Source organism: Anas platyrhynchos, chromosome 2 (genome assembly GCF_047663525.1).
Source record: "Anas platyrhynchos isolate ZD024472 breed Pekin duck chromosome 2, IASCAAS_PekinDuck_T2T, whole genome shotgun sequence".
Taxonomy (NCBI): domain Eukaryota; kingdom Metazoa; phylum Chordata; class Aves; order Anseriformes; family Anatidae; genus Anas; species Anas platyrhynchos.
Genome location: NC_092588.1, coordinates 102,769,530 through 102,789,728, shown reverse-complemented (window position 1 = coordinate 102,789,728; position 20,199 = coordinate 102,769,530). Strand labels below are relative to the sequence as shown.

General features: G+C 40.6%; 1 protein-coding gene and 1 long non-coding RNA gene across 6 annotated transcripts in view; both read left to right on the top strand.

The window, feature by feature from the left end:
• Window positions 1-2,083: 2,083 nt before the first annotated feature.
• TPK1 (thiamin pyrophosphokinase 1) overlaps window positions 2,084-20,199 on the top strand; it is a 317,983-nt gene continuing 299,867 nt past the window's right edge. For 2 of the 5 annotated variants that reach the window (XM_038174896.2, XM_072033312.1), the window contains exon 1: window positions 2,084-2,303. In XM_038174896.2, coding sequence (XP_038030824.1) covers window positions 2,261-2,303 — 43 coding nt within the window. In that variant the 5' untranslated portion in view covers window positions 2,084-2,260. The remainder of the gene's footprint in view (window positions 2,304-20,199) is intronic. The other 3 variants (XR_011806855.1, XM_027451311.3, XM_027451310.3) reach the window with 3 other exon arrangements.
• On the top strand, window positions 2,316-14,107 carry LOC106015017 (uncharacterized). The gene is made up of 3 exons (XR_001186775.5): window positions 2,316-2,636; window positions 11,857-11,951; window positions 12,048-14,107. It is a non-coding gene; the product is annotated as an uncharacterized lncRNA (long non-coding RNA).

The window sequence follows — 20,199 nt, the reverse complement described above, 5'->3', positions numbered from 1 at the left end:
TTCATAATTTTATCTAGTGGTGGGAAAACACTTGGCAAAATTTAAGGATGAAAAAATGAGCAGAAAATGAGACAGTTAATTAAGAGGGTGAGAGCATGGGCTATCTGCATGGTGGTCCTCACGTGGCTAGCTTACAGGGAAAGAGAGAGAGCAAGCTTCTTCTTCCTTATGCTGATTGTTCTTAACCTATTTAAAGAAAGACGCTGAGATGATGTCAAAGTTCTGTTTAATATCCTCTGAAATACAAGTTCTCAGTGTGGGGGGAAGAAAATTTTCATGAGACAAAAGTAAAATATTTTCAAATTCTGTAGTGTAAGCAGTGATAACGTTGATATCCTTTTATCTTTTCCTTGTGTTTCCCAGTAACTTCTCATTTCTTTCATTGCCAAGACATGAATGTTTCCAAAACTTCTGAATTGTTTACGATATTTGTGGTCTAAAATTGCTTGTAATCTCTCATAGGTGGAGGCCAGCTTATTTGAAAGAGCCAAAGCAAAGGCTTAGTGCTTGCACTGTTCAGATCAAAGATGCACCTATCATGTAGCATAACTGTGGCCCAGCACTACCCAAACACTGAAGTCACTGCAATTCTGTTGATTTGGCTGCGAATCTCAGACTAACAGTGTGGACTGTGTAGGGGGATGACATGCTGGTCACACACTCCTCCCGTTAGACTGGAAACCTCAACTGTGTGCTGCCTTTTTCCAGACATCTCTCAAACCAGCCTTCATCTTCCTGTCTTATCCTACCCACCAAGAGCCTCAAATGGAGGGCACGATGGAGAAAGCGACCTGGTGGCTCCTGTGAGGGACTCAGGAGAATGGCCACAGCAGAACCTCTCGGTTACTCGAATGCTGTTTCATGGGGAGGCGAAAACAAAGCGGTGAACTGCAGGACAGGAAACCATCGGTGCCAGCCGGGAGCCATGGGCTATGCTCCTTTGCTGCCCTCTGCTGCAGGGCCCAGCATAATTCCCCTGAAATGGTGAAGCAGCTGCAGTTTGAGATGAAAGCCGGGGCTGCCAGCCCAGGAACCTGGGGAGGAGCTCGGAGACAGCAAAGAGGAGGTGGAAGATGATCTCGATGCCCTGTACCATGAGAAATGGTGTTTGTTAAAGATAACAGTCCCTGGTGGAAATCAAGGCAGGGATACCAGGAAAATCGAACACTATTCTGGAAGGTGGAAACACATTAGTCACATTCTGGGGGCCTCAAATTGGGACCTTCACGCTCCTTGCACAAGCTTAAATTTAATGAGCGTTATGTAGCTCAGGCCTGAAGATGATATATTTTCTAGTTAAAAGTCTGTAAGCAGCTAGAAATTATCTCTATAACAAGTTTTGTGACTATATTACAACAAAATAATTTAAATTCACACTTAAGCTGTGACTGTAAATGTCACACTATTCTGCTAAGGGCTTGGGAACTAGGAACAAAAGATAAATACAGAAAACAAATACACTCTGTGCTATTTTCACTCTTCAGGCTTTGTGCAGGGAGAAGAGGGCGAAGCTAGTACCTGAAACAACAGCAATAAAGCCATATTATTATTATTGCAGCCAGCCTGCAAGCCTCCAAAGCGATGCTCTCCTGGATTCCTGATGCAGAAGCCGGCTGGCAGCAGCATATGGGCTGCACACACAATGCTGAGCTCTTGCTGCAGCTGAGGTTCAGAGCTGCAATTTTATTTTTTTATTTTTTTTCAGTTTCCACAGTTTACTCTACCGGGCTGAAACGTATTAAGGACTGTTCTTTTGACTGAACTATTCATTACGGGATCTGAAACCAGAACACTTTTAGCAGCGACTGCAAATGTTTTCTTTCAAATGACGGCGCCCATCACTCTCTGCCCTGTGCAACCCCTCTCTGTACTAGATAAAGCTTAATAAAAAGGAAGTCTCTGCAGCTGCATTTACAAAAAAAAAAAGGGGGGGGGGGGGCAAAAAGCCCAACGCCGCACAGCCCCTCATGTCGGGGCCGCTCTTTCTCTCTCCTGGAGGCGGTCAGGACGGGCTTTTCCAGCTGCTGGAAGCGTCTCGGGGGGCAGCAAGGGAGCCTCGCCGAGCAACCCCCGGCCGCCCACAGACCCCACAAACCCCACAAACCCCACAGCACCCAGAGGCCCCAATGGCGGCCGCTGCCCGCCCCTCCCCGCCTTCCCGGCGCCGAACCAACCGCCGGGCGGCAGATGGCGGCTGAGGGCCTCCCCGCCCCGGCCGTGTCCGCGGGGGAAGCCGCTCCCCGAGCCTCGGAGTGGGGCCATGGAGCGTGTGTTCACGCCGCTGGATTGCCTCCTGCCCGCCGGTACGGTACCGATACCGAGCCCGGCCGGCACCCCACCGCCGGAGCGGGGCGCCGAGCCCCCGCCATGCCGCCGCCTCCCGCCCCATGGCCGCGGCGCCGCTGCCTCCCCCCCGCCGGCCCGAGCTGGGCTCAAAGCAAATTTGTCGCTCTGCGAGCTCAGCGGGGCTGCTTTTGCTACCCAGTCACGCCCTTGTAATCAGGGTATCTGCATTGGTGCCGTGCTATGAGGTGATTTTAAAGCTGCTGAAGGGTATTGCTGCACAGCAGCTGGGTTCTGAGCTGATGGTGCTCTCTGCTCTGTGCTGGTGTAGCGACTGAAGCTGCCATGCGGGGGTACGGGTTATGTGCTACTAAGCTCTGAAGGAAAGGAAGGCTTTAACAGAATGTATGCTTTTGGTCATTCAGTGCGTTTTTACAGCCAGCAGCTTAGCAGAGTGCATGTTGAAACACTTTCCATCTTTTTAATTGTGCTCTGCTCTAATGTTTAAAGGCTTCTTCAAGGACACGTTCAAAGTTAGGAGCAGGTGAATTAGTAACAGGTAAAGCTGTACTCAGAATATTCCTGCTGGAAACATGGATTTAACTCACCATGCCTGCATGTTTTTGAGATGCGTGATTGCTTGGGGTAGAAAGGGAACAGGCATGGAGCAGTGATTTCAGTGGGTTACCTTTGATTCAGTGCAGTGTGATGTCGCCTTGTGTGAAATGAGGATTAACTACTTAATAAAAACAGATAGTAAGGTTGAAACAACAACAACAAAAAAAAATACCTTAAGAATTTATCCTTGTGGATAAAGAACAAGCATTTATTTATATTCCAAGATTCTTGCTTTTGTTAGGTGTTTGTATGATTTTAGGGCTAGTGCACATCCCAGTTTCCTGGAGTGTTTTTTTTTTTTTTGTTGTTTTGTTTTGTTTGTTTGTTTGTTTGTTTTAATTCCCTCCTACCTTTTCTTTTTTATGTGTGGTTAGAGCTGAAGACTTGGGATGTTCTCTGTTTTCAGATGGCCCGCAGCCTTGGCAGAGCATAGCCTTCAGCTGGGCCGCAAGAAGCATGCTGCCTCTGAAGAAATGGCTGCTGCAAGCATGCAGATCTACTCAGTTACACAGGGTAGTGTGCCTGTGAAATCCACAGTATCTGGAGCCTCATCATCATTACAAGCATGTATTGCTAGGGTTTTAGATTGGTTTAGCCTGCTCAAAGTATGTGAGGCTGAGCAGACTTATTTGGCAATTCAACAGGTATGAAATACTTGCATCCCACTTAGGGAGCTCAGAAATAAAGTTTTCAGAAATGGATAGGTAAAATGGGGCTCCATAAGCCTTCTTGAAAAGGTACTGGCAGTTCCATCTCCTTGCCTCAGTGGGATGTGTATTTAGGTGTCCAAATAATAGAAAGCTAATCTGTGTAGAGTGTGACACTTCTTAGAGGCTAGCTGTGAGGGAATAGAACTCTTGCAAGGACATTCAAGTACTAGGACCTTGTCCTGTTGTCTTCAGTAACACAAAAGTATAGCAATGTGATGTTTCTGGTCACTTTCTAAAACCCTGTCCAAATACAGTGGCATACTATGGTGGGGAGAGTGTGAAATATTTGCATTCAGTGTTTGGAGGATCTCAGTTATTTTACCTATGTATTTGAGGGTGTCCAGAAATGACAATGCTCATAATTATACCAGAATAAAACACAGGTTAGGAATCTAATATTAGGATTGATAATTTGAATTAGAACTTGAATTTCAGGGCCATGTGGTATTTAGTAACTTTAACCAGTGTAGCTCTTATTTAGATGATAGGCAGTATGTTGCGCTATATGGTACCTGATTGAGGTCTAAGCAGTAGAAATTTGGAACTGCTGTGGTAAACTAATATGCTCAGAGACTTTGAACATTATTCAGTCAAACAGCTGGAGCACAGTTGAAAATCCCTGCACTACAGCCAGAAAGCTGCTCGGTGCACTTCAGAACTGTGTTGATTTGCTTTACATAGTTTAGAATGGATAACAAGGTGTAATTTAAAAGTGGGATTGAGCTCTGAATTTGAGTATTGTATGCTGAAACAAATATGCATTTCTTTCTTCATGAAAGGAGATTGTGAAGAGGCTCAAAGAAGTCCACTCCGAAGTTCTGTGCCCATTGTGAAAGGGTCAGATGGAAGCCACGTAGGGTGAAGCTGTGATGAAGCTGTTCTAGAAAACTCATGAGAGATGATGTCATGCTACAGCCTGTGAATCCTTGCAGGAGTAGCTTTGTTTCTTCTGTAGCATTCTTTGAAAGACAGTTTCCTCCTGCTGTTGATGCGCTTGTCTTGCACAGTTACTCCCTGCTGCTTGTCCCAGGCTATGCTGCAGGCACCTCTGCAAGGAAACAAGTATTTCTTCTTTTGATACCATGAACTTTAGGAGCTGAGTATACTATGCTTGTGACTGCTTAACAGTAGAAGTGCCACAGCATCCTCTAAGAATCACAGAATCACCTAGGTTAGAAGAGACCTCCAAGATGACCTAGTCAAACCTCTGACATAACACTAACATGTCCTTCAGTAAACCGTATCAGTAAGCTCTACAAGAAGGCTGCCTGTGAATACAACTTGAAATTTTTCAGGAGTGCACAATGCCAGATTTCTAAGCTAGGTTTTCTCACAGGGAGCATTTTATATTACATACTATGTTGTGACCTGGTTTCTCACTCATTTCTGGATGTGATTTATCATCTTGTTAGCCTTGCACAGACTTGAAAATGTAGCTCACTGTTGGTTTTATTAAGTGGAGTGGTGCAGAAAGGTACCTTTCTCTGGTTATAATCCAACAGCTCCCAACAATAGGGTCTTTTGTTGAGGAGGAGGAACTGCCAAGAAGATGTGCATCTGGTCCTTCTGGTCCATCTGGTGTTTTGTGCATTGCAGAGGGCTCACTGGAGCACATGCTTGCTGGGCTGACAAGGGAGCATGTGCTAAGGGGGGTGGCTGGTTCCCTCTCCCCACTCCTCCCTGCCCCAAGTCCTGTGACCAAATGCACTCATGAGCTATACTGCATCAAGAGCTAGTGGTTAAGATTTGGTCTGAAATCAGAAATAGGTAGTACACCTCTAACAAGAGGCATTTCCTCACCTTTCTCAAGCTTTAGGAGGCTTTATGACTTCTTCAAGACAGCTTCTTACATACATGTGGACTGATCAGAAAGTTTGCATTTAACCTTGAAATTTGTTCTTTTGGTCCTCGTTTCAAGGACCAATGAGATATACATGTAACTGCATGGGATATGGCGGTTTTGGGGATCACTTGGAATATTAAATGGCTAGAAAGCAGGGCTTACCGGAATACCAGGAGGAGGTATGAATGAATTCATCAATGGAGGTAGATGAAGAGAGAAATATTTAGAGAAAAGCCTCAATGGAGGTGGTGGGAATACAAAGTATGTATCTATGCTGCTGCAATTTCTGCCTGGGAGGCCCACTGATGATTAGTATTGAGTAATTATGTGCTCAGCTACACAGTATTGCAATAACAGCACAGCTACTAAAAAGAGGTGGAGAAGGCAACTTTTGACACGCTGGTCCTGAGAGAAGGTGTGAGGTCAGCTGCAGACTGTAAATGCCATGTGGTAGTCAGCAGTGAAAATGTCTTTTGTCTTTTTCTTCTGCCTGTGGTTATGGAAATGTGATTTTTGTACATCCTTTCCCAAAGTACAGGAATGCATCAAGAAATTATTGAGTGTTGTAGGTTTCTTCTCATGGATAGAATGTTCTGGTTAGCTATTACGTGAAACTAAATTGTTTGTCAGTGTGCCAGTGCCATCCGTAATCAAATCCAGTTATGCTGCTCTAGGCTTGCTCCTGATTTTCAGAGAGAATCACTGGGTGATCTGCCTGTATTCAACTTTATTTTGTAATTGAGTTGTCCTCGCTTTTCTCCTCCCAATGTTCTCAAACCGTAGCTACCTCTCACTGAAGCAAGGTCATCTACGTGTCGTGAGAGACAGAGCCACAGCCAGTAAGGACAAAGGCTGTTTCAGAATTATGTGGAAATAGATAGTTGTCTCTTTGTGCAAAGGGACTATAAAATTCTTCATTGAATTTAACAGAAGAAGAACAAGAGGAAGCAACAATACACTCTGAATGCTCTTCCATCATTCCTCAAGCTTAATTGTGTTTTGCTTTACTATATGTCTTCTTTTGGAAGTGTTTTTGACTGTAGGCAAGTTACCTCTGAAAAGGATTATAACACCGTATTCCTTTCTAAATGCCTGGGGTTTGAACTCCTCCTTTGAAGTTCCCTTTCCTTTCACACTGAGGGCTGAAAGTTTTTTGTAAAGCAGGGATGTATTTGCCATGCACTGAATGACCTCCAGCCCAGTATAAGCATCAGTAACCATCAAAATGTTCCTTCACTGAAGTTGTGCCTGGCCTCTATAACGTGCTGTCTTGCAGTTTAATATACAAAATTCTGTGGAAGGAGATCAATGACAGGTATGGGGCTGGGAAGTCAGCCTCTTTTTTTGGCTATCGAACATGAAAGGTATATTGAACATGATGGAACCCCAGGTTAGCGTCTTAATTCTGTGGGTTTTGTGCTGCTGCCGTTGGGTCAGACCAGTGAAGTTTTTAGGTGAATCAGATCATCCAAAAGCTGTGTCCGAGTACACAAAAGTTGGAGTATGTTATCAGGGTTGTTAGTCCTTTAAGTCTATTTCAGGAATTCCTCAAATTAGCGAGCACTTCCAGATGGCTATTGCATCGTTCTAGCTTTTTAGTTGAAGCCATTTTAAGACTCTTTGTTAAATGTGCGTGGTGCTAACCCGCTCCTGTTCCTCACTGCCTGTGAGGATTAACACCCTGCATTTAGGAGAGTTAGTGGGGATGCCTCAGCTTGTTCTTGAGGCAGCTTTAAGCACTTAGCCTCAGCCCCTGCTGTTTCTTAATCCGCTGTGCTGGATCAGCAGTTGTTCTGTAGGCTAATTATGGTATAGATTATTGACAGGTGCACTTAAAAGTGGAGTGGTGCAGAAGCCACTTAGCAGACAACATTGCTGTTAGCCTCACCACTTTCTATTGGATCGTTGCTTTCACCTAGTGCTTGATTTTGGAGGAGTTCTTTACCTTTTTAGTTATGGTTTTGTGGTTGTTTTTTGTTTTTTTTTTTGATGCTTTGTATGAAGATGGTTTGCTGCCCTATTCCAAAAAAAAAAACATCTTTAACCATTTGAGCTAGGAGGAAGATGAATGTACATTTACTCACTTTAGTATACACGTGTGTGTGCCTGCACACAGCTCTTTTGAAATAATTTGGCATCCAAGCCAGTTGCAGTTTGCAGCAGAATTCTTATCCTGTGTGGTATAAGTGCACCAATAATTCCATATCTTGCAGTCACTAACAGAGAGCAGCTGACTTTCTGTTGGATGGGAATGTAATGATGGAGGGGATGAAATAATGGTTTGGTTTTTTTTTGTTTTGTTTTTTTAAGTGTAAGAGCAGTAATGGTGTCACTGGAGCTTCCTAAACAAAAACTTGTGCTCATTACAGCTCGTTCAGGTAGTAAAGCACCTAGGACCTTCCAAAAGTAATTTATTTGGTATTTTCTGTCAGCTGAGGACTTCAAAATCAGCTTATATTGAGTTCTGTGAGGAGTTGTACGGGTATAGCAGATTGAGGCTTAAAGGTAAGAAATAGGTTAGCTGACATTTTATAACACCCTGTAGTATATATTTCTTTTATTATTTTTTTCCCTGTGATTTAACAAATCGAGTAAGGAGGTGGGAAATATTCTAGACTTCAAAGATCTTCATGTTGTTTGTATCCAATTAAACATGTGCAGGACTGCTGGAAACCACGTAAAGATGTTCAAAGAGCAAAATATTATGAAGAGATCAGAAGAGGAAGGAAACAGAGGACTCAATTTTTGTTTTATTCTTTACTGAATTTTACTTGCATGTCTCTTTTCAGCTCTTAAGATACTTTATCATTTTCACAGCGGTGTTAGTATTGCATTACATCTCAAAACTGTGTATGTGTATTTAAGTTAGTTTTACTTTCTGGAAGTGGAGACAGAAGGCTTTTTTTTTTTTTTTTTTTTCCTGTTTGCAGAGCTCATCCAAGTCTGATTTATAGAGAAGCTGAATATGAAGCAAGTAAATGAGGAAGTTTATTTACACAGGAGAAAACATAATACATGTAGGTTTCAGATGTTTCAAGATCCAAAATAAAAAAATTCCAGACATACTTGTGGATCTGCTTTAGATCTGAATATCTGAAGGCATTAATCAAATCTATGTGGAAAACAGCTGCAGCTAGAAGAAAACCTAAAATCAATGTCTTAAAAAAACAAGCAAACAAACCACCTGAAAAACAGTAAATGGCTAGCAGCTTTTTTGCATAAGCTGGTTTTCAGCAGCTTTAATGTCTAGTGATTTTTAGATTTGGATTTAATGTTAGGCCCCTTAAGAACAGTGCTGTTAACTAGTGTCTTAGTTCTGGAAAATGACTAGCTAGAAATCCAACAATTTTTTTTCTTGTGTAACATAAGAAAAACCACTTATGCTGAGCTCAGAGTGCTGTAGATGAATAGCATGGATAAAAGCAGAGGAGAGGAAAACAAAACACAAGTGGTGTATCTTATCTAGAACAAAATATTGTAAATCAACAAGAGAGACCTCTCATGGACACACTTGCATGTTGGCACGTTGTGCAATATTCCCCACCTCTGATATCTACAAAGAGAGGTGATATTGTACTGTGTCTAGGACATTAACCGATCTGATCTGTTGCCAAATAATTTGAAGATTGAAAAGAACTGTCCATCAGCTGTCCTTCCTCCAGAGTGACTACGCTTGATCACACCTAAGGATAAACAGTTCTTAAGACTCTGGTTTAAAGTGTTCTGTAAATTATAGTGGTGCTGGACTGCATGTAAGTAATTTATGGAAACAGGATTCTCTTGCTGCCCAACTCTGTCTTTAAACATGCTTGTGTAATGATGCCTTTGCATCATTACAAAGAGAATTAAAAATTTAAAGTTGCTACAGGAGGAACAATGATTTAGTTAAATCTTACACAGAGTGCACATAGTAGCTTTTGGGTTGTTTTTAAGTTACAGCTTTTATTCTACATCAGTTGCCATTGAAACCACAAGAAGGATCCTCCTGTCATTTCCGAGGTTTGAATCATATTTTGAATGGCAGCCGAATTTTCTCAGCAGTAGTCCTGATTCTTTGTAGCTTGTGTTGATGGATTGTCTGCCAGCCCTCCTCTCTGGCAGGATAGAAGCTAGAGGGATGCGTGCGTTTATCAGACCAATTGAAATAAATGGGAAGCTAGCCAGTGAATTTAGTAGGAGCAGAACCTGTCCTTTCACAATTAATTTATTTTGTAGTTGGTGACTGCTGATGTGGGTCCTTTTTTATCTTTCTTTTTTCTCTTTAACTGTAACCCCTTCTTTTTCGTTGTATTCTTCCCCCCAAAATTATCTGATCAATGTTTCCCTGAGCAATAGCACCAATAAGAGTAATTCAGAAATATTTATAAAGTACAGTTTTTGACAGAAATGCTCAGTGGCTTTGGTGGCAAAAGCTCTCTATGACGAGGAAATTAATTGTGCTATAATAGGAAAATACATGGGTGCAGCAAAGTATTAATGCTTCAAGAGTTTATCTCACCTAGAGGAGCTTTGACCTCTGTGACAGAACCAAGAAGTGTGCCCGTGCACCTGCTTGGTGGAGGCACAGCAAAAGCTGTCGGGAGGCAGCCTGTCTTTTCTTCCCACAAACGTAACTCCCAGTTATGTATGTTATATAAGCATATGTAAAAAGAATAAAATAATATTTCTCTGCTTCTGGAGCAGACAGGCAATGCTTTGTCAAAGAAATCTCATGAGGGGGGATTTATTTGCTATTACGCTTGCAGCTGCTTTAGCTGTGGTAAGCAAAGCATTGAAGTACAGGATGGATCTAGGCATAGGCTGAAGCTCCAGTTGTTCAGGAGGAGTTAAAAGGATGCTGGGTTGAAACCACACATAGGCAGTTGTTCAGCAGATGGTGTAACTTAAATCACTTGAAACTTTCTGGAGGTTGATTTGTGTCGTGGAGCAGCTGTGTGAATGCAGTCAATCTCCGGGTACTCCATTTTGAGACCTCACGCTCTTGATGAGAGCATTACGTATGGGGGAAGTCCTGATGGCTGGGCCAAGGTCTGCACAGCAGAGTTTGACCCGTGTATCAGTAATTTCTACAGATATCGAGATCTATTTCTGCTTTAATCATGTAACTGAAAGTCTTTAATGTAGACCTTTTTAACACAGGCGATACTTCCACTTTTGAAATGAGTGCCCTGTGAGCTATTCAGGGTAATGCACAGCCTTTCAAGTATGGTCTGTGTCCCCATATAGAACACTTTACCTGAAAATATACCATTATACTTAGTAACCATTTAAGCAGTGCTTTGCCATACTGTGAAATCAGAAAAGAACAGATGTTAAGGATGGCAGCCTGAGAGTCAAGTACCTCAAGATTTGCTGCTTGGGCACTTGGACCACAAGAGGATGTGGCATTGTGGCTTAGCTGCTGTGGAAGCAACTAGAAGAGCTCTAGGGCAGCTTAGGGCTGCCTCGTTTCATAATGACTTGATTTGGGTACCCTGGAAATAATTAAACTATGTTATGAAAGTGCCTATTGCCATTTGTACGAGGAAGTGGTGATAAGGAGAATTTACCTTTCAAGTTCTCTAAAGGAGAGCTTGGTTTTTCTTTTTTTTTTTTTTTTTTTTTTTTTTAACTGTTTTACTTTTTACATCTCTTATTTTTAAAATATATACTAAGGGTGATATTGAGGAAACTTTTGTTAAGGGCAGCTTAGTGTTTGTCTTTCCAAGACTTTTGACAGCAGTGGTCTTAGGTCACTACCACAGGAGTTTGCTTCAGACTGATGTAATGACGTGCACTGGGCTCAAAATAGAATGAGGGGCTTTATCTGCATTACTGTCTTTTTAGGGTGCTGGCATATTCCTGCTGTTTTTGAGAGTGCCTTTCTATTAGCTCTTCTTTCTTTGCCCGGAATCCGCTCTGGGCATGGTGTTTAGCACGGTATTCACAGGCTTTGAGCCATTGGTTTGGGCTTCATCCTGATGTAAATGAGTTTCTCTAATGGCTTCAGTAACTGTGAACAGAGAATTTAAATGGTCATTTTGTACCTTTGTGGGAAATAAAATCAGAGATACCAGATGTTCTTCCTTGAACTGACTTGTCTGTAGGGTTTTCCCTTGGAAACTCAACTTCCTAGCTCCCTGCATCTCCGTTACATAAGAATGTTAATGCTGCTTTTATGTACTGATGGGTATTACTGCTGCTACTGTATTCATGTGATTCATAGTAGGCAGTCTTGGTACTTGAGCCTGAGGAAGAATTTTTCGTCCTAGTTTGCCATTTTGCTGTAAGGTCATGAATTAAATTTTTGTACCGACAAAGCACTTCAAGTCCGTAGGAGAGTAGACCTGCCAGTTATTGTTTTGCTTTGTCATCTGTGACTAGTTTTTGGTGATTGTTTTGTTTTTAATCTCATACCCCCAGGTACCACGGTTGTGTTGACAAAGCCCCAGTTGTGCAGGGTGCATGTGAGTTGGCAGTCTGGAGGAGAAACAGCAATGTCAGAGGAAACTTTTAGGGTATGGTAGACCTCTGCTAGGAGAGTTTGCTGGCATGGACATGGGTGGTGTGTGTCGTAACACGGGCAAACCCTGCGTGCCTCCTTTCTCTTGCAGAGGGCTGTTTTTCCTGCTGATGGAGTGTGAAGTTTGTGCGAAATTATCGCTCGATGCCCGGCGTCCCCAGAGAAGACAGAAAGAAAGTGCTGAGAGCTGGGTCGCGGCCTTGCCGTACCAGTCGGTGGAGATGACCATATGGTGCGGGAGAGAGGGCACTACAAGGGGTGCCTCAGCAGATGTTTGATAGCACACTTGTTGCCAAAAGCTTGAAGTGTCAGCCAGCTCCAGTAAGGTAGCGTTAGAGCTGTCCCAGGGGTGCAGTTAGGGAGGAATGCTGCTCAGGTAACATGTATTGTAATTTAGTATTTGCATTCGTACTGAAGTAGCTGTGTTTTGTCAGGCAGACAAATGCATAACAAGACCCAGAGGCTGGACATCAGAGCCAAACAAATTCATACTTGTATTAGGGACAGATTTTTAACGTGGAGAATAACCAACCATTTTGTCACTGAAGAATCAACCTTTCTCGAGCTACATTGATGTAAAGGAAGCTCTGTTGCAGTTTTAAAACATTTAAAAAAAAAAAAAAAAGAATGCATTTCAGGCTGTGTTTTATACGATAGCCAAACTAGATTGTCACAGCAATCTTTCCTGGCCTCTGTACCTATGAATCTGAAACACTTAGGCCACCAAAGGAGAGGCTTCTTTTCTTTACTGTTTAAGTAGACAGGACAGACAAATGGGAGAAGAAGGGAATTGGTATACCCTGGAGTAGTGCAGCAGGGAGCATCAAGTGACTAGTCTCACCTCCCAGAGCAGGTCTCTGAGAACTGGGGGCAGATTCAGAGCTCTTGTGATGAAAGTCAGAAATTCAGAGGACTATACTTTCTCTGTATCTGAATATTTTAAATATTAATAAGATGATTTTTTTAAAAAGGAGCTGTAGTACTTGATTGTGGTTCCTAGGCAGCAAGAAGAACTTATTGCAATAAAACTATGGTACGCAGTGTATTGAATTTACTGCTGGTTACTGTGAGCTATCAAAAACGTTAAAATTATTTCTGTAGATTCTATCCTTATTTATCTATAAATATGATAATTGTGAATTCCACAAGGAAGAAGAAGAGGCTTGAATTTAGACAGCAGAGGAAATAGCTATGCTGAACTTATACAACATTATGCCCAGCTATTCTGTTTCTTGCATGGATTTACATTTACTGAATACATTTACAAAAATAAATAGCGATTTTCCTTTGAGAACAAATCTGGAACTGAGTAAATGTAAGACTTCAGAGTGCTAACAAAAGGACTGAACTTTAAAATGCAGTTGTGCAGCCCGAATAATGTAAATTAGAACAGCAGAGAGGAATTGTAAATTCAGGAATCCAAAGGAAGAGCTGGTAATGTTTTTGTGTGAAATTATAAACTAGGTTTTGTAGTCTGATCTGAAACTGTTTAATTTTCCTTTTTTTTTTTTTTTTTCCTCCTAATGGCAAATGCATATGGAATTATTATTATTGTTTGTAATTATAACAGAAGCTAGAAGGAGCTCCAAGTTTTTGTTTCTTTTCTGAAGTGGAAGAATCTATTGAAAGAGGAAAACTTGGCAAAGAGAGCGTGCTGTTTTATACCGTGACACACTGTCAGCTGCAAAAGTTATCTGTGCAGAATTGTCCTATCCACAGTTCCTCCGACAGCATATGTAACAGACCGTGGAAATACACAGTGGCTATGTTACAGACGCACAGGAAATGAATTTCAATTTTAGGAAAATGTCAAGTCAGGTAAAGGAAAAAGTATAGGCAGCAGGAGGAAGCGCTGGAATACGTTGCTTGGTTAGCTGATGTGTCATTGGGAGCCTTCCCTTTTTAGGTGTAGATGAAGAGCAGTTATCTGGACAGCTGATTCTGCTTTGAGGCAGAGGAATGGACTAGATGATCTGAAGATTTAGCTGTACAAAAGTGTAGCAGATTACATGTATGATTCTGAAACGTATCTCAGAGTCAGGGAGAGTTTTCTGTATATGTGCATTGGGCACCAAAGGACCTCCTGTACCTACACACCTTTTCACTCAGTTAATCGCATTAGTTTCAGCTGGGCTAGTCGAACAAGGAGAAGTTCTTCTTTGGTTTTGAAGGTTTCTGTCTGTAAATTACTAATGCTTTCTTCTGCATTGTGGTAATGATATTTATCCAAAAATGATTTTTAGCAAAATCACAGATGACACTGAAAGCATACAAATGTATAAAATGTAATATGAGGAGTCAAGCTCCATAAACTGAAACAAGGACTGAAAACTGTGTGTAGGAATTATGGAGGATTTCCCAGACAGTGAAATATGTCTCTGTGAATTCATTTAATCATTTTCCATACTGTTGCTAATTGGCATTTGAGTTTTTACAGATTTCAGAGAGATTACCTTGGAAAAAAAAATGTTAAGTCGATGAATTCTCTTATTCTGTTAGTTTTTACAGTTTATCTTTGGTATTGAAAAGAAATAGAAGTATCCTATAGAGATAGCAACAGGAGTCTTCCAGTAATCTTTCTCTTGGTGCCCAAAAGGGACTTCAGTTTATCAAAAAGAAAGCTTCCTTCAGAAAATGGCTGCTATTTTTTTCTCCCACAAACTTAGAGAAATGGGTTTCTGAGGGTAAAAATACACAGGAGAAAGCATCTACAAAAAGTTCATAGTTTAACTCTTATACTGTATACTGACAGAATTAGTTTATTCAGTTTTCATCATGTCACCATAGAGACTAACGCTGTTGTCAGTGCAGTTTATACAGTTGTTATTATCTCCAATACATGCCTCAAATTACAGGATTCCCAGTGGTGTAAGGTACAACTGTTACGTACGCTCCGTGAAACATATTCATATGCTGCATTGACAGATGGCTGAGGTGTGGGCATCCAGTCTCTCCTCAGATTTAAAAATCAGAATTGGTAGCAATGTTGTCAAAACATGTCAGTGCTTGAAAGGGTGGCGTGCAGCAAAGCGCTGGCTCCACAACACATCTTGGTGCACAGGCTGCAGCTTTGACACACCTGATATTTTTACTGTGCAACTGCATTTGTTTAGCTTCTCAGATACTTAGTTTGAGCTGCTAATCTACAAGACAGTGGCAATTAGGAAAACAGCTCACGGCCATACTCTTTTTCCTCGATATATCAAGAAGCAGCTATTGTGAATATCATGAATTCTACTTAATCCTTTGTCTGCCAGTTGGATTTATTCCGATGGTCCTAGGTAGGTATGTCAAATGCCAGTGCTTTGTAGTTCTCAACAACTACTTCATAAAGTACATTGAAATGGTAAAGGAAGGGGGGCTGGGAGTGGTATTTTTTTTGTACTGCTACATCATAAGTTCCTGGATAGTCTGGAGTAGGAAAAGTCAGAGGCTATTTCTGTGGGGAAGGGAATAGGGTTTTCTCTGCAGCTGTTCTTAGAATGGACTATGACTATAGAGGGCACAGAAGGGTAATGCCAAAAAAAAAAAAAAAAAACGAAACGCAAGAAATGAAGCAAGATGCAGAAATAAGTACAAGTAGCTACGAAATGATATGCAGACTTGAATTTATTTGATGGATGCCAACAGTCTTTTTTTTTTTCCTGTAGAAAAGACTACACCCTGCCTGAGAGGACAAAGAAGACATTTCATTCTTTAGGGGCATAAAACTAGTTTTCCTAATTATTTGTGACATTTTGTCATTCATGCTGTGATCTTCTGTAGAGGATAGAAGTAAATAGCCAGTCTCCTGTGAGGGTGAAACATGAACAGAATGAGTGTAAGGTCTGAAATGTGCTCATGTAGGCACCAAATCCTAAAATGGTGTTGGAGTTCCAGAATAAGACAATGGGGAACAGTGCCCCTCTAACTTACCCTAGTTATCTTCCAGACACAGTAAGTTTCTCTGGATAAAATATGCACAGGTCTAAATCAGGAAGGGATTTATATGCAGCTTTATAATTCTGAAGCTTAATTATTAGTTAAAGGCTGAACACTGAATGGATGATTGCTGTCTTATTTAAGCATCCTCAAGTCCTCGCAGAGTATTTGTGATAGAGGAGGTAGATGACAAAATGCTCAGGAGTGTTTGAGGCAGGAATAGCTTCATCTTGTACAGAGAATTCCCCTGGCTAGACCTAGCACTTCTATGGCATCCTGCTTGATATGGAAGTATTCAGGGCCTTACAGAGGGGTATTTTATAGCACTGACAGCCAAAAGAACCAGTAGCAAAAAAAAAAGCATATTTGCCAAACAGGTATTTTGCAGATCCATACCTTTATATGGTAATTCAAAGGTAGATAAACACATTATTTAGAAAACACACCAGTTCTGTTCCCGTGATCTGTGAGCTTTGATACTCATTGTAGTTTTTGTTGTCCTATTTTTCTGCAGTGTTTTAAATATTAGGGAGGGTTTTTTTCTGGCATTCTGGCTGTTCACTGAAGTTCAGTGTTTTTTAGCTGTTCCATACAAAGTTGTATTTTTGTTCTTCATAGCCACTAAATTTATTTTTGGCCTTAAACATTAATGTTGTTGGTTATTCTACTCTAAGAAGGGCCCTTGTGTTCAGTGACACAGAAACAATAGCATTTTTTCTGTTTATTCATTTCCAGTTCTCATGAAACTGAAGATACTTGAATCACTTTCCTGAGTCCTGTGCAGTGTAATATGGGTGGTTTTAACCTTGCTGTTCTTCTGTTCCCCATCTGTAAAGTAGAGACAATGGTATTTCTTGAAATATGCTACTGGAGAGCTCTAAAGTTTATCTAGTAATAATGGTATTGATATGGGGTGGTGTTTTTTTTTAAAATGTATGTATTAATTACAGATTCCAAGGTAAGTCGTCTTTGTGAGAACCTGAAGGACAGTCCCTGAATGCTTTTAGCAAGGATGATGTTGATGATTCTTAGGTTGTAGCCTGTGCATCTGGCAGTCTAAATACCATCATCAGAAGCAAAGCACATGTAGTTGAATAGATGTAGTATAGGGAAAAGTACAGGTCTACCAGAAGTTGTCTTTTTTATTGTTGTTGGTTTGTGATTCTGAGACAACCTGTCAATCACATTGTTTTGTCTGCTGTTTATAGTTCATGGAACAGCAAATTACAAATTCTGCAACAAAATAACAGGAAAAAAGTGTTTTGTTTTGTTGTGTTTTTTTTTTCTTTTTTTTTTTTTTTTAGGAGACAGGAGTCAGAATTTTACAGTGTTTAGGGGCTAATTTAAGAATTCAGTCTCTTTTCAGAAGTAAAATGGCCATTGTGGAAACAAAGCTGGCCATGGATGGGCTGATGGCATTTCATAAAATTGTTTCAATAAAGCTAAAAAGTTCTGCTTTTATGAGAAAAGCAAACAGGGATGATTCTTGGTTTTGGTATGGTATAGTGCTAAATGAGAAGTCTTTTCAAGTGACCTTTATGTTAACATTAATCTATCTTAACCTCTTTGGGGAAGCTGTATTATCTGATTGTCTTCCATGCGTAAAAATTTGCTATACCATTCTTTAGCAACTTTTTCACTTTTCAGATGAATAAGCGTTATTAAATTAATGATACAGATATGAAAAGTACTCTCTTTTTGACATTTAAAACAACCTCACAATATTAAAACAGTGCTTATGCCATTTGTCTCATTAAAAAAATTTGTCAATCACAAATAAAAATGGGATTGAAGGACTGAGATTAGAATTCTTGTGTTGAAGGCCATGGGTTTTAAATAATGTCTTTTCTATTTAAGAGTTCAGGTGTTGAGAGCTGATGCATCAGCAGAATCCGTAGCATCTTTTGGACGTTCAGATCCCCAGTCCTTTCAGAATGAGGCAGTATATGTGGAAGTAATTGGAAAATAACCTTGAAGGTTTCTGTGCCTGTTTGAGTGTGAATGGATGTACATCAGATCTAATTGGGTCTATGGAGGAAAACATGAATGTCAATTGCTTTTTGCCAAATGCATCCAGATACTTTTGAAATTGTGAATGGGGTCCAGTGAGCATACAGGCAGTTTAACATCACCGCGCTGTTTTGTCTCTTAGTTTTGTCCCCTGTGATGTATGGCATTTGATTTTTTTTTTTCTTTTTTTTTTTCTTGAAAGCAAAGTCAGAACTGGAACTAGGCATTGCAACTCCAGTGCTTGCTTAGCTAATGTGTCCAGAAGAGCTGGTGACACTGAACTAATTTGGAACATTTCACCTTCCAGTGGATTATAGGATTTCGTTAGTTAGATCATATAGCTCTTTCATTTGTTAGAAACTTGATAAACCCTTCAGTGCCTTCTCTGGCCTATTTTATTTTTTTTTAATTCTAAAACTAGACTTCATCAAAACCGGTTGGAAGTGTGAAATGCACATCTGTTTTCAAAGATGACTTTATGTGAAAGAATCTCTCCTGCTAAGTTACACTTGGGTGCGCTTGTTATGCACAATGTGTTCTTCATTCTTGGTGGGTGCTGCTCTGCTGGCTTTGCAGGGCCATCATGAGATGTGCTGTCTCTCAAATCTTTTCTGTCTGGGTGACTTCTGTAGAAATACTTCTCAAATTCCATCCATGTGCCCTTGTAGTTTGGTAGGAACTGCTAAGTTTCCCTGGGGATCACTGAAGTTGATACAAGGAATAAAAAGGGTATTGCCTAGGAGTAGCATCACTGATTCAATAGAGGCTCTCTGCTGAAGAGGAAAGATTCACCTTGCTTTAAAATTTGTTTGGGGAATTTGGAGACAAATAACAGTTTGATATTGTCCACATGAGAAAGTTTATTTAAAGGCGTGAGCTACACTGTGTAAGTAAACTTTTATAAATCCCTTTACGGACTCTGTTTTGTGGTATGAAAGCAGCTTACTCAGTCTAACTTAAATGCATCCCTAAGAAAAAGAGCTTAAATAAAACCAAAGTAAACCTAGTGGGAGCTGCAACAAGGGAGTCCATGCAGCTTTTTATAGTAATATAGTTAAGGTGGTTGAAAATAATACATTCAAGATAGCAACTCAGCATTTTCTTGGAGACAGTCCCTCATTGGGAGCGGAGAGATGAGAGACAGGGCTTTCAGCTTCCAGCATTAGCATTCATGACATGGAAATTGGTTGCAAAATCATTTAAGATCTCATTTTGGCCCTGCTTTGAACAGGGGAGTGGAATTTTGGAAACTTTGCATTCATGGCTTGCCACTGGCAACTTAATGATTTGAGCAACTGTCTTCTTCCTTATGGTCTCCTGCTTTCCGTTTCTGTGAAACAGAGATCCTTTAAAGCATCTTCTGTGTCTTGCAGTGCACAAAAAATGGTGTATGATTCAACAAAGATGTGGTCAGTGTGTGAAGCAGCATGTGCTCATGGAGGTTTCTCTGTAGATTATGCTTCTGCTCTCAGAGTCTGTTACAATGTTTGCTCAATGTTAGCTTTATTTTCTTTCAAAGTGAATATTTTTGGTTATTTTGATTAGTATTTTTGGTGAAATCACCATAAATGTAGTAACTTTCATATTTTAATTACTTCTTACAGGAGCAAGACAGTGGAATCTCCTTTTTTTGTTGTTGTTGTTTATTATTTTTTTTCAGTAAAACAGATATGATCCTTTAAAAGTTTCTTGGCAAGTATTTATTCCAGAGTGTTTGCTAGAGCTACTCAAGCTGTTCAGGGATTCCCATGTAGGATCCAGGGTGTTATTCTCACTTGGCTTGCTGGAACTTAAATGTACAACTGGTCTTTATAATGCTTAGAATAAGTGTATAGGCTGGCTAATTGGAGAGAATCGAAGAGCTAATTTCTGAGAAAACACTTTCTCCTTTCCTCTTGAGAACACACCTGTCAACACTTCACTACTAAGCAACGCTTCACTACTATATTTTATACAGTATTATAGGTTTGCTTGATGGTATACAGACAATGCCCCAAGTTGTTGAAAGGCTAAACTAGCAAGGAATGCTTCTGAATACCATAAGAGGGTATCTTTTCTTCCTTGCATTGCATGTTCTGCATTTAAAGAACTTGGTTTTAGGCTGTTTCTTTCCTGTTTAGTTCATTGTCTCTCCTGTACCTGCCCTTCCCTCTCCTTATGTCTGGAAAACTTCCTAAGGAATTCCACACTTTTTGCATTATGTTATTCTGAGCACAAGCAGCACCCATGCTTATATTGATGGCTATTAAAATATAATTAAAACTTTTAATTTACAATTTATTGCATTTTTTTATTTGAAATATATCCTGAAA